This window comes from Carcharodon carcharias, chromosome 2 (assembly GCF_017639515.1).
Source record: "Carcharodon carcharias isolate sCarCar2 chromosome 2, sCarCar2.pri, whole genome shotgun sequence".
Lineage (NCBI taxonomy): Eukaryota > Metazoa > Chordata > Chondrichthyes > Lamniformes > Lamnidae > Carcharodon > Carcharodon carcharias.
In genome coordinates, this window is record NC_054468.1 from 133,051,253 (window position 1) to 133,065,600 (window position 14,348).

The 14,348-nt window shown below is 39.0% G+C and overlaps 1 protein-coding gene across 1 annotated transcript; it reads left to right on the plus strand.

Annotated features, from left to right (window-relative positions):
* eif4a3 (eukaryotic translation initiation factor 4A3) lies at positions 1-14,101 on the plus strand. Its single transcript, XM_041214719.1, has 12 exons — positions 1-214; positions 3,137-3,209; positions 4,075-4,141; positions 4,342-4,404; positions 5,822-5,954; positions 7,058-7,138; positions 8,144-8,285; positions 9,673-9,811; positions 11,291-11,406; positions 11,491-11,598; positions 12,205-12,332; positions 13,766-14,101. Exons 1-12 carry the CDS (start codon positions 70-72, stop codon positions 13,780-13,782), a joined length of 1,212 nt encoding a protein of 403 aa, XP_041070653.1. The 5' UTR covers positions 1-69; the 3' UTR covers positions 13,783-14,101.
* The last annotated feature ends 247 nt before the right edge of the window (positions 14,102-14,348 follow it).

Below are 14,348 nucleotides of genomic sequence, written 5' to 3' on the forward strand. Positions count from 1 at the left end.
CTGGGGCGTGAGGTTAGCGCATGCGCGGTGGTGGAAGTTCGCCGTGTTTCTGTGTACGGAGGTCTCATCATGGCGAGTTCGGGAAGGAAGCGTATCCTGAAGGAGGAGGACATCTCCAAGGTGGAGTTCGAGACCAGCGAGGAGGTGGATGTTACCCCTACCTTCGACACCATGGGCTTGCGGGAGGATTTACTACGGGGGATCTACGCGTACGGTGAGTGAGTGAGAGCGGCGCGGCCTGGCCTAGCCTGGCGAGGAGCCTCGCAGTGGCTCCTCGAATATACCGTCCGATGGTAGTCAGAGCTGAGGTGACTGGAAGCAGGGCTCCGGCCCGGGGCCCAGGGCCCAGGGCCTGAGGCCTGTTGGCGCCGCCACGTTGTGGCGCTTGTTTAAGTTCCTGGGACTTAAACGTCTCCATTTAGAGGAATTACTTGGGGGCCGCAGTCCAGCTCCACCTCCTTTCGCTAATGTCATTCTATAGTGGGTAGTATTTTCGCCTCTGAGTCAGAAATTTAGGGGTTCAAGCCCCACTCCCGAAGCTAAAACATATAATCCAGGCTGATACTCCAGTACAGTATTGACGGGGTGCAGCATTGTCACATCTTTCAGATGTGATGACAGACCCCCATGGCACTATTGAGAGTCCTCCCCTGTGTTGTGACCATATTTATGTCAATCAAAATCACTAAAGGAAAACTGATTTGATCATTATCTCATTGCCGTGAGACCTTGCTGGGTGTATATCTTTTTGACAACTCGTAAAAAATACTCAGTTGGCTGTAAAGCACATTGGGATGTATTGAGGTTATGAAAGGATGAACAGCAACAACAGTGACAAGTGCATTAGTGCTCCACAAGCTGCAACTGCTCTACCTCCAAACTGAGATCGAAGCATCAGTGGGCTGCAAGATCACCCAAGAAATCTCATGAGCTAAGTGAAGTGCGACCCCACTCCCTGCCTGTGGTGTTAACTAGTATTTTATTTGTGAATTATGCTATTTCTTATTTGAAATTCAAATCTGTTGCATGTACTCCAACCATCTTCAAATGTGCCAGCAAAAAAGACTCATTTTTCTCAGACCCTTGTTTGTTCCTCTTCAACCTGTCTCCATCCAGCTTTTCTTTTCGCTCTTTATCCTGGGTTTATCTTTCTCTGTGGCATATTTCCTGCTTTATTTTCACAAAGAACTGCAGTGTGAAGAGTTCATTTGCAAACTGTTATGAAGTTAACATATTATACCATCAGTTCTCAAGCAACCCTTTTCAGCAATAAAAGGCATTGTTTTTATCATTACAAATTTAAATTAAGTCATTGTCAGAGTGTATGTGTGTAAACAATTCAGGTATCAATGGCTTGGAAAAAAATGACCCTCTGGTGATACAGCTGACATAACAAGTGAGTAGGGATCCCTCAAAAACCACATGTATGCATGTAATGGGTATTATAAAAAGAATTAAGGCATCTTCCTATGGTGATTCGTACTATAAGTGATCTACTATAGTTAATTTATCTGTCAGGGTACTCTTAGAACTCAAGGGATACATTTCTAAGCAGGATAACCAGGCCCACTTCCAGGTTAATCCTTTTGTATGTTTTTGTTCAAATGTATGCCTGTAGAAATTGTTGGAGTTCTTAACTCTGTCTTATCTCTCTCTGGTGCACCCCATCCCATCAATAATGGAAAATCTCTTCTGCATGCCTTTAATCCAAGAGAATAAAAATAAATTGACTCCTAAAGTGTAATGTTCAATTTAAAATGGTATACATAGGGCATTGTCATTAATCTATATGAACAAGATTAGTGCCTGACACAATTGTAGCAGGGTTTAGGATAATAAAGGTGTAATGGGACTGGGACTCATTCAATCAATAATGACTGTGAGACATGGTCAATCAACTGACCTATGAAATAGTGTAGTATTTTCATCTAACTGTATAATTAACAGTAGAAATACCCTTCCCTGCAACTGTGCAACTCGATGAAGAGGAGTGGGAGGAAACTTGTTTGGAGCTTAAACACTGATCATGGAGTTGTTAGGCTGAATGACCTGTTCGGGCTATAAATACTTTATTTCTTTTTTGACTGTATATCTATTACAATGTTTTACAGTGTTTTCAAACATTTCTGGGGCAGGGTGCCCCTTGTAAAAATTGATGCACCCCAGAGACCTCCTTAACTACCTTCCAAAGATCTGTGTTAGCTACACAAAGAAGATAAAATGCTGTTGTTGAAGGAAATGTAATTTTTATTGGTGCAGCAACAAATAACATGCTAGTAGTTGAACAATGACTGAAAAATTGAGATATGATCATAAATGGACAGAAATTTGCTGACCTTGTGGATCTCTTTGCAGAACTACAGTTTGAAAACATGTACAGTTCCAAATGGAATCTCTTTTGATATCATTCTGAGGCATGGGCATCTCTGACAAGGTCAGCAATTATTGTCCTTCTCTAGTTGCCCTTGAGAAGTTGGCACTGGGTCACCACCTTGAACTTGCTATAAGCTGTGTAGTGAACATACTCCCTCAGTGCTGTTAGGCAGGCAGTTTCAGGATTTTGAACCTATGACTATGAACGTACAGCAATAAGTACCCCAAGTCAGGATGTTATTTGGAGGAGAACTTGGAGGTGATATTTTTCCCATGCAACTACTACCACTTCTTTTAGGTGGTGGAGGTCACGGGTTTAGGAGATGCTGCTAAAGAAGCCTAGTAGAGATGGTACTACTCATTACAGAGAGGTAACATGGATGATGGAGAGATTTTAATGCAAAACATTTATAATAAAGAGCTGAGGGGGAAACTGAGTAGTTCATGCAATCTGTTTTTGCAATTGCTGGATCCAAAGTTTGAGCATCTTGAGCATGATGTATTTCTTGGAGACATTCATAAAGCAGCCATAAATGATTATAAAGTGATGCCTTACTAAACCATAGTGATCATTATGAATATTGATTTACATTAGCATGTGCCAGTAATAGTGTTGTATACAATGAGTGTGAAGTAAGCAACTATAGATGTGACACTTTTTGCTCTAGCTTGTTCCACAGAATGCTTTCCTTCTTACTTCATTTTACAAAATGTATGGTTGAGAGTAGAGCACCAAGGAACTGACAGGTTTTATATTTTGTAGGCTTTGAAAAACCATCTGCCATTCAGCAAAGAGCCATCAAGCAAATAATCAAAGGGAGAGACGTCATTGCTCAGTAAGTTTTGTTTTGTTGTAAATTGTCGTCATCTTAGGCAGTCTCTCAAAATCGAGGATTACTTGGTTCCATTCTGGTTTGATGGTTCTGAGATGGTTGATAAGTTCAATGCCCGATCTGCAGACTCTGCCACTTGCATGGCAGGTGGTGCTTGTAGTGTTGGGTAGATGAGCTGTTGGCGCTCCCTCTGATGCTTCTACTTGGCCTCTGCGAGCTCCCAATGGAGTCTCTTAATGTGATCGGTGCTCTCTCGAATGAACCTTCCCCATTTTGGTTGTTCACAAGCCAAGGACTCCCATGAGTTGGTGGAGATGTTTGTCCTCTTCAGGGATGCTTTGAGGACATCCCTAAAATGTTTCATTTGTCCTCCTGGGAGCTTCCTGTTGAGTTCCGAGTAGAGCAGTTGCTTCAGGAGTCAGTTTTCAGGCATATGAACAACATGTCCTGCACAGCAGAGTTGGTTTTGAGCGATTAGCGCTTCGATGCTAGGCAGGTTGATTTGGGGGAAGAGAGGCTGTTTGACCGCCTTTCTTATCACCAGATTTGGGGGGTCCTGCGAAGGCAACATTGATGGTACTTCTCCAATGCTTTGTAGGAATCACTGTTGCCCAGTAAACCGTGACCTTAGTCTTGGGTTTGAGACATTGGCCCTCAAACACACTTTTCCTCAGTCAACTGAAGGCTCAGCTGGCATGTTGGGGACGATAGCAATTTTTTGTCGTCTGTCTGCCTTCGTCGAGAGGAGGCTCCCAAAATATAGAAAACGTGCACATTTCCAGGATCTCCTTGTTGACCTAAATGGATGGCAGAAGTATTTCGCTGTGTAAACTGTTCTATCGCTATTTCATACTATTTTTTTCCCTAGATCACAATCTGGTACAGGGAAGACAGCAACTTTCTGTGTGTCAGTATTACAATGCCTGGACATTCAGGTAAAACCTATTAACAAATGCATATGACTATTTCCTGGTTAATTGATTATATTAAGCAAAGAAATAAAGCAGCAAGTTGTCTTGGTGTTGATAAGAGTATGCTTTATATAGTTCCGTTTAGCATCAGTTCTGAACTCACAATGTCCAGCTGACAATTCAATTCAGATTATTTCCCTTTTAATATATTTTTTTAAAATTAGGTCCGCGAAACCCAGGCTTTAATATTGGCACCAACACGGGAGCTCGCAGGGCAGATACAGAAGGTAAGAATTAAACATGTTACAATTCTGTCATCCATAACTGAAACTGAATGAAAGATGCCATTTAATATAGCACCGAAGGATCATTTTCAATGTTACTAGTTGGTGGCTTTCGCAGAATGTAATAGGGATGATCTATCTCCAAAACATTGGTAAATATCCTGCAATCATCTGTAACAAAATGCAGTTTGATTTATTCAGTTATTCTGAACCAGTGGCCTTAATTTTAAGTTGATTCGGAGGATTTGATCCCAAAGTTGGTTTTAAAAAAACAGAATTTCACATAATAAAAATGGAACTTAATCCCTTCCATCAGTGTAAATCAACAGCTATGGTCATTTTCCTGTAGATGTAACACTATATCTGCTTTCAATCAGGAAAACATCCTTCCTGATATAAAAGCAAGACTGTCGTTATTGCATGATACTAATTCAAGGGTACATCCCTGATTGTGCTGCTATGATTTCTGTTTTATCATTCTACTAAGGTACAGCTTCCCTAATGGTCTATTGACAGAATGCATTGTGTAACTTCGTAGATCCACGGTCATGCTGAGTTAGCTGATCCCAACCGAGGCAGAAATGGGATATTACAATTGACATCAATGCCCCTGACTTAGTGCTGTGAGAATAAATCTCTTCTGTTTGTGTCTAGTGGCCCTTTCTAGAAAGTGCTCACATTTACACCAGATGAGAGCTGATGGGCTTTGCTGTGGCACCATACATGAACTGAATTCTACCCCTCAGTGGAGTTGAGGGGAGGACTTTGTAAAATGCAAATGAAAATATAGGGGTTTGTTTATATAAAACTTATCTGGATATGAAATGGGTAATCAGTGTCTCACATTTTTAACTGGTCATCATACAAGTGGTAAGCATAGGTCTAAATTAATTATCTTTTTAACATATTGTATAAACCCTTAGCATCAAACCAATTTATTCCAGTCTTTTAGCAACAGTTTGTTCTACAATTTCAACTTCTGGTTGTACCTTTAAATATAATAAAAAATCACATTTATAAAGCACCTTTTGCAATCTCAGGATGTCCCAAAGTGCTCCAAGGCCAAATAATTACCTCTGTCATTTAAATGTAGTCACTATTTTGGGGAAGCATTGAAGCCATTTTATGCACAGCAAGATGATGGTGTCTGAGGGATGAATGTTGGGCAGGATATGGGGAAATCTGTTTTGTATCTCACTTGAATAGGATCGCTTGCTTCTCATCCATCATGTTCCAGCAGAATCTACTGAAAATTTTGAATAGAAATCTGAAAATGTTTAGTGGATGTGGATGGTGAACACGACCCTGGCGGATCTACTAGTCCCTCCTGAATCTCCATGTGCTGAGTTCGTAACAGTAGGATTGCCTTGTTTGGTACTATTTTATTACAGTGCCTCAGTGTCTTGTGTCTGTTTGACAGGTACTCCTTGCTCTCGGTGACTATATGAACGTACAATGCCATGCTTGTATTGGAGGTACCAATGTTGGAGAAGACATTCGGAAATTGGACTATGGACAGCATGTAGTTGCTGGTACTCCTGGACGTGTATTTGGTAAGGAACCTGTTCTGTCCGTCCTTTTTTTTTATTATTAAATGTTCAATTCCTCAAGTAAGTTAACCTTCTTACTTTTTCAGTATTTACCTTTCCACTGTTCAAAACTTCTGTGCTTCATTATAGTTCATCCACTTGCTATTGAGCAAGGTGCTCTAATAAATTAGAATGTTGTAAATGGATAACACATTTGGAAAACTTCAGAAACCACACAGTGTACTTGATGTAAAGGGACCCGTTAAGTTAGTCACCTCTTTTCATTCTTTGGTAATTGAGATCATAGAACTTTACAGTATATGATTAGATGATTCAGCCCATCAAATTTGTGTCTGAATTGTGCCCTTACAGCTATTAATGGAGGAAGACTGCAGCACAATATTAACCAGTACACTGGAAGTACTGCCCCGAAATTATTTGAAATATCGCTATAGGATCTTTTACAGCCACCAGAAAGGGTTTAATGTTTTATCCGAAAGATGGCATCTCCCAGTTTAGTATTATGAACTCAAGTTTCTGGACTGGGACTTAAACCTACAACCATTCAGGGCAAGTGTACCAGCTAACACTGAGCTATGGCTAATGCCAACATAAGTGAAACATAGAACTTTACTGACGTATGGAGTTTAAAACCATAGAATTTAACTTGGGCATACATATTTATTAAATGTGAATGCCATACATGTACAGATCCATCATCATGGTCATTAAATGCAAACATTTTTTCATCAGTTTTAACTGTCCCATTTGAATTTTGTATCGACGAGACCCAGTCCCGATAAGAAGCCCAATATTTTCCCATCATCTCATTTGTTCCACCCCCTCCAGTAAAAGGAAGAGGACAGACAGAAATTCACATCCTCACCAAATAGTTGATCCTGATAATTATAGGGCAATGAATATTTTTTGTTATCAAATAAATACCAAAGTCTGAGTGGCGGATGGAATATTTTAATGTAGCATATGGTGGATCAGTTGAGTTGAATGATTCAGTCCCTGAAGTTAAAATACATACTCCAAACTTTAATTGGTGAGCTGTCAATCATATCTTGGCAGGCCAGTGAACACATGGAAAGTGATCCTGACTATAGGTTCTGTTTTAACAGATATGATCCGAAGACGAAGTTTGAGGACACGTGCCATCAAAATGTTGGTTCTTGATGAAGCAGATGAGATGCTGAACAAAGGTACCTGATCCTTAAATTCTGGGACAGTTTGCTTAGCTTGTCATGTATTCCCTTGCATACAGAAGCTGAAGAATGATCTAATCAAGATGTTAAAAAATATAGTAGGGATTCAGTAGGGTAGAGGATGATAAACTATTTCATCTGGTGTGGGAATCCAAAACGAGGGTATGACCTTAAAATTAGAAGGGGAGATCACTAAGGAACAAGATCAGTATGCAGTTCTTCACACACGCCTAGTGGAAATCTGGAACTGTCTTCCCCAGTTGTTGAGGTTGGCTAAGTTGAAAATTTCAAGATTGAGAGTGACTGAAGTTTTTTGGGTTTGGATATCAAGCAATGTTCCCTCTAATTTTTAATGCTCAGTACCTTCAAAAGTTTTAGCATGGGCACAGTATTTCAACATACATTCACTCAACTTGAGTGTCCCAGCAGTACCTTTTGGGTGAATATGTGCAGTTTACAGGGAATACTGGTATCGGATATGGAGCGAAGGCGGTTTAGATTTGATTAAGGTGCAGATCAGCCATGATCTAATTGCATTGTGGAATTAGTTTGAGGGCTGAATGGTCTATTGCTGTTCCTATGTTCCTATCCCTTCAATAACTTATTATCCTTTTCTTCATATTTTGCCCAAAGAGTTGCAGTAAATAAGGCAGCTATTCTATTTAGCTCCACAGTAAACATATTAGGTAGTAGGAGAACTGATATAATCATAATGCTTGTGGCTTCCCCAATCACATTAGTATTGAATAGTTTGTGGTATTTTTGTCTACGAAGGTGTTTTTTTCTAGAAAGTGTTTGTTTTAAATAAATATTTTGAAATGCTTATCATAGAGGCTGTTAGAGGAAAAAAAGCCTACTTATATATTTAACCATGTACTTCATTTTGTGTTGAATCATTCTGTAGAAGCATGAATTGATTTGAAATATTACCTGAAAATCAGTCTGTGAGGTATTTGTATGGTGTATCTGGCATCATCATTTAACTTTGTTTCCTGACTGCAGGTTTTAAGGAGCAGATCTATGATGTGTACAGATATTTACCTCCAGCCACACAAGTAATTCTGATCAGTGCCACACTGCCTCATGAAATCCTGGAAATGACCAACAAGTTCATGACCGACCCAATCCGAATCCTTGTCAAACGGTACGTTGTTGTTTTTGCATTAGTAAAGGTGCCATTTCAAGTTGCCTTGGAATCTTATTGGTTTAAGGAGAGGCTCTGTGATTTCAGTACAAGCCATTGCAATATGAAATTCCTCATTCTTTTGGAATTGCAAAAACTGCACTTGATTCAAATAATGTAATTTGATTTGGCTTTCCTATTCTTCTACTGAATTGAAGTGTTTTGCCACTGTAATGCTAATTTACTATGAATTATATAAATTAGGCCTACCTAGAAATTATTCCTTCCCATCACCCTACTTGTTGGAAATTGTAAGAAAGTAATTCTGTAAGTTGCGTCCATTTTTACTTTCTCATAGGGTTTTAAAAATCATTTTGGCCTCCAGCACCATGTAGCATTCTCTAACTAACAGGGTAGGCAAGGCCTTTGATGTCTGCTTTAAGTGAGCATCATGTTTGAATAGAAAGTGAATATGTAAAACCAGAGGGTTGCCTGCATATTTTGTGCCCCCTGCTCCTTCTCGGGTGCACCCTGTTCCTTCTCGGTTGGCCTCTTTTCAGCTGCCCACCTGTGCCCTCTTGGCATCTTGCCGACCTCCTGCGATGCACCAGGTGACAACACCTTTTGACAGTGCAACACTCCTTAATTACACAGCAGTGTGCTCAATAATTTTTTGTGCTGAAGTCCCAGATTAGGATTTGAACCCAAAACCTTCTGGCTCAGGTGCAAGAGTGCTACCAACTGAACCATGGCTGTCACTTGTGTTATAAGCTGCTTGTCATTTTTAACTTCAACTTCCACTCAATATTCTATTTGCATTCAACTTTATATTTTGCCTTCTCCAGAATACTAAGTCTTGTAATATTCTTTTTTCAAATTTTAGAAATCATAACTTGACTAAAAATCAAAGATTGTTTTGTTGTCTCACAGTTCATTACGGCTACTTGTCAATCCTAGCAGAGCCCTAGCCGAAATCTGCGAGCTCTGGGCCAATCCACAATCGAATTGAGAACCTTCCTGATCTGTGCAGCTCAGTTGCACACCAATCTGTGCATTTAACTACACAATTGGAAGAGCTAAGAACGGGATTCCATTTTTAAGATGTGACAGATCTAGTTTCCATTTGTCCTCCGTGTGCCATCTTAGTGCGCGTATTCAAATGGAAGTCATACAGGCTGGCATAAAAGTAGGATTTTATATGTTTGACTGTAGTCTACAATTAACTGAAAGAGGAATTAATGCCCTGCTGGGACAAGATTTTATATTGGAAGCTAAAGAACAAACCAACTTGAAGGCCAGAGATGGAAGTGCAGCCAGTGGAGATTTAAAAGCACTACTCTGTAACTTAATGTTGATGCCCACAGAGATTTTTTTTTTAATATAATGCTTGATGGTATTGTGTTTACAGTGATGAGTTGACCCTGGAAGGAATCAAACAGTTCTTTGTAGCAGTTGAAAGGGAGGAGTGGAAGTTCGACACATTGTGTGACTTGTACGACACACTGACCATTACTCAAGCTGTTATTTTCTGCAATACAAAACGGAAGGTACAGAAAATATTCCTTTCCCACCCATCTTCTAAACTTGTCGAATAGGAATTACATTAAAATGTTTGTAGTTTGAGCTGACAATCAATTCCTTCTTTCATAAGGAAAACCAACAACATTCTGAAGAACATTATAAATGTTCTGACTTTGACATGCATATTGTTATTGGTTCAATTAGCTAATCTTAAATTTGCAGACTTTAGTGATTCTTCTATAAACTCTAAGTATAAAATATGTACTTCAACCAATGCTTGTAGGAGATAAAGTTGAAAAATAAAACCAGAAGCACAGTGACAATGTGAATGGTTGAAATTTTTAGCATAAAAATGGCGTGGGCTCTAAGTTAGACCAGTGACTAAGGCAACTGGTTTCTGAGATTTTCTTGGGGAAAGAGGCAGCTTGTTTGATTTGAAGAAAATTAACTGCAATTTCTGCATTGGTTGGTATTGACAGTTAGCTGGAGGGTTCCTGACTCCCAGCTGGTAATGTGTATGTGTACAGGTACAGTGTCTCAAATCTCGCTATCTGAAAACCAGACAATTTTTTAAGTTGCCGTGCATGGATTTTTTTTTATTATTATTATTAGATGAATAAAATAACTGACCAGCTTATTGGGCTAGGAGCTGCAGCGGTGCACTGACTAGTTATCAGCTTTGCATGCCTGTCTTCTCCCATGCTTCGAGTGATCTGAGTGACCCTTATCCTGGCCTGAATCTCCCGACCCGAAAACTGGCAAGATCCTAAACCCAGCACAGACTCGGTCCTGAGGTTGCTGGTTTCGAGATTGTATCTGTATATCCTCTCAAGATTGGAGGGAGTGAGGTTGCACAAAAGAATAAGATTAGTTATTTAAACTAATGGACATGAAAATTGTGTAAAAAGGACAGAAAAAAGTAAGTTTATTCTGAATATGTTCAGAAATTGCTTTCATAATATAGGAATAATGCAAAACCATAACTCTCCTAGAAACTCTCCCATGTCTTTCAAAATAATACTTGTGTGTATGTCTGTGTGCCATGCATACACTCCTATAACCAAAAGTCACAAGGAAACAATCAATTGGAGGGAATAAGTAAGATATGACAAGAATTTATTTAAAACCATTGAGAAATGTTTTACAATATTTTTTTAAAGTGTGCATTGCAACCGAGAAGGCAAGGAAAATGATGGGGTGCAAATTTTTTTAAAAAAAGAGATGGCATAGTTGACTGATTAAATGTGGGTTCCTTCTGAATTTTACTGACAGGTTTCACCCACAACTGTAATCCCATGCTGGGGTTCCTGCAGGCATTGCTTTCACTGCTTCTAAATGAAAAGTTCTGTTCTACCATTTAATTTAATTTTGTTCATTTCAGATGCTGAACAGGAATAGAATTTTTTTGTAATTAAAAATGATCCAAAGTGGTACAAAATAATTACTGTCCTCAAAGTGGAAATGAACAGCAAATAGCTTCCAATATTAGTCTTTCTTTACTGCAGGTGGACTGGCTCACTGAAAAAATGAGAGAAGCTAATTTCACAGTATCATCAATGCATGGTGACATGCCGCAAAAGGAGAGGGAATCCATTATGAAGGAATTCCGTTCTGGTGCAAGGTGAGTGGTGTTTGAAAACTGTGTGCCTTGCTGACTATTTCTGATGCCAGTGTTCTAAAGATAAGTGTTTCCTCTGCTTTACAGTCGAGTGCTTATTTCTACTGACGTTTGGGCCAGAGGATTGGATGTCCCTCAAGTCTCGCTGATCATCAACTATGATTTGCCAAATAACAGAGAGTTGTATATCCACAGGTAATCTTGGCATATTTTTCTCATACCATGTTTAATTTCATAACGGATGCATTTTTAGAGCCCACAGAACTTGTCAACCTGATGTTCTTAGTCTCTGCTCCCTTTTTGTACCTTGGTTTCATTCTGGTTCCTAATGGACCTTATTCTGCTTTCTACATTGCTGGTGGTGAAATTCAAAGTATTTCCTATGCTATCCTGTTCACTTTTGGAGGATGGAATATCTGGGGATTGAAGTCAATTTATTGTAATTGGGAGAATAAAATGAACTGCAGTACAAAAAAGTGAGCAAGGCAAACTATCAGATTAAAAGTATAATTTGCAAATTTCATTTGTGAAGAAGCAACTGGAATAAAGAGGAAGCTTAACCAGCATCTTATGTTGTTTCTGGACACATCCTCAAAACAATCAAATAATAAATTTTAATCTAAGAAGTGTCTTCAATAACTGGCTACAGGTAATGTGGTGAATTGTTTTCATTTTGGGTACTGTTGATCAGTTGTCGTGTTAATACTCAGGGAGCTGCTATCTGTTGAAGCTGTTAACCTTTCACTCCAGTAAATTCTGCAACCATATTGGATGTTGACAGGCTCTTGTATTGATTTTCAGGATTGGTCGATCAGGTCGTTACGGCCGGAAAGGTGTGGCTATCAACTTTGTTAAGAATGATGACATTCGTATACTGCGAGATATTGAACAGTACTACTCTACACAGATTGATGAAATGCCAATGAACGGTGAGCTCAAATTACAGTATCCTCTGATCGAGCAGGGTATTCTTCAATGGATGGCTGAGACTGCGACAATCTAGTGTCATCTTTATTGATCAATTAAACAAAAAATGGCCCAAATTAGATGCTTTAGCAATTTGTGAACACCGTTCCTTGACCCTTAGATTTTTCTCCTGGAGTCTGCTGATGCCAAAAATAACATTAGCTTAAACTACGGTCTCCTCCACTTAAAATGTCCATGTTTAAAATGGGCAGTCGCTTATTGTCCAAAAAGCACTGCGAGCATTTACATCAATTAACATGAATAAGGTTGGTGGTTTTAGCGTTTTAAGTACTACATTTATTTTAGTTAGAGCTGTCTTTACTCACTAATTTGCACATTGTTAAGTTGCATTTGAATGGAAGAATTACCTATGTACTGTGTACTTAAGACCTTCTAACTTCCTCTAAATTGTGTAAGGCTAATAGTTTTTGCGAAGCACTGATTGCTTAAATAAAGCTGCAGGTCAGAGTGGTGCTGGAAACAACCAGGTAACAGATACTACACAGAGGAAACATTTTTTGTTACATAGTAGAATACAGTAATAGCGCTATCCTGTTATACCAGCCATTGCTTATAGCAGGCAAATCACATTTACATGAATACCCCAACTTTCTTATGCTCTTCTAAGCATGGGGACTGTAATTATATTCTCTCAGATTCAGCTGCTATTGATTTACTGGTATCATCTCACAATAGCATATTCATCTTTGACAAATAAAGTCCTCCTTATTTTACTATATATACTTTAACGTTCCAAGCTTCCATCCACACAATTTTTACACTGGAATTCATTTCTCTATACCCCTTCCTCATTATAAGGAAGGAGCTTGGTGCAGTATGCTGGGATTCTGTCTGTTTCTTTTATTGAATGGTACTCTTGCCTGTGCTCTCCTGAAGGTGGCAAAACACACTCGGTTAATTTTGCCAGCATGTGCTGTCTGGTATCAACAACCATTCTCCGTATGAGTTCAGCATCAAACGCCAGAGTCCACCACAGCTGAACATTTGGCACCAAATGCCTATGCTCAATTTTGGAAGATGTTGCTGACTAGTGCATGGGAACAAAACCTTGAGTGATAGATCGTATCCGCTTCCTTTTTTAAAAAATTGTTTTCCTGTTTTCCCTCCCCATTAACACCAAATAACCGAATGATGCAAACTGGTAAATGTACTACCACTCAGAAAACATGGCAGTTTCATAGTCCTGTGACTCTTAAGATTTGGCGAAGCTAATTAATTGAAGGTCATAAAGGCACAGCTTCCTCCATTCATTTTTCCTTAAAAGAATTTTTGAAAGCACAGTCGGTTGTGTTGTATGTTCTGCATGCATGCAGTTTAGGTTATGTAGGCTTTTAAGTACTTCAAATATTAAAATTTGTTTCTTTTGTTTGTCTAGTTGCTGACCTTATTTAAAGGAATTGAAAGACCAGAGGACCTGGATGGGCAATGGATTACATTGCTTTGGTTGAAAACGAAACACTTGACATTGTATAAGGAATCTGTACATCTCCTAACTTTCTGTTTGTAGAATTTATATCTTATTTTCAGTAGCACGTGGTTTTGTAAACCAATGTTATTGCTTTATTTTGTACACATGCAATTACTGGCCTTTTTGTTTGCAAGTATTAAATAATACAGAATTTTAATGTTGAACTTAAAGCTGCAATTTTACTGAAATGCTATGTATGGATACCATTCATCTTCATTAAAGTTTGATATTAATGTCCTTTAATGTTGGTCCATGATCACACTTTTTAATGTTTGTAGAAATAGAGGCATCAGGTCTCGTGTTCCCACTAGGAAGGTCTGTGACTGGCTGTTGTCTTGTCACTTTAAAGGTGCTGATATGAAAGGAGAGGATCTCTTCTATATGCAGTTTGTACAATGATCTTAATTTCTAGCTTGTCATAGAGGTTTAAACTCTTGGAAAAGAGAATCTTATATTATTCATTCTTGGATTGGATGTCATTGATATGACC

Bases quoted from the DNA above. Each gene is read 5' to 3' on its own strand.
- eif4a3 (XM_041214719.1), top strand. From the start codon at position 70: ATGGCGAGTTCGGGAAGGAAGCGTATCCTGAAGGAGGAGGACATCTCC. The intron at 4,142-4,341 runs GTAAAACCTATT...TTTTAAAATTAG, and splicing joins TACAATGCCTGGACATTCAG to GTCCGCGAAACCCAGGCTTT. The intron at 5,955-7,057 runs GTAAGGAACCTG...CTGTTTTAACAG, and splicing joins TACTCCTGGACGTGTATTTG to ATATGATCCGAAGACGAAGT.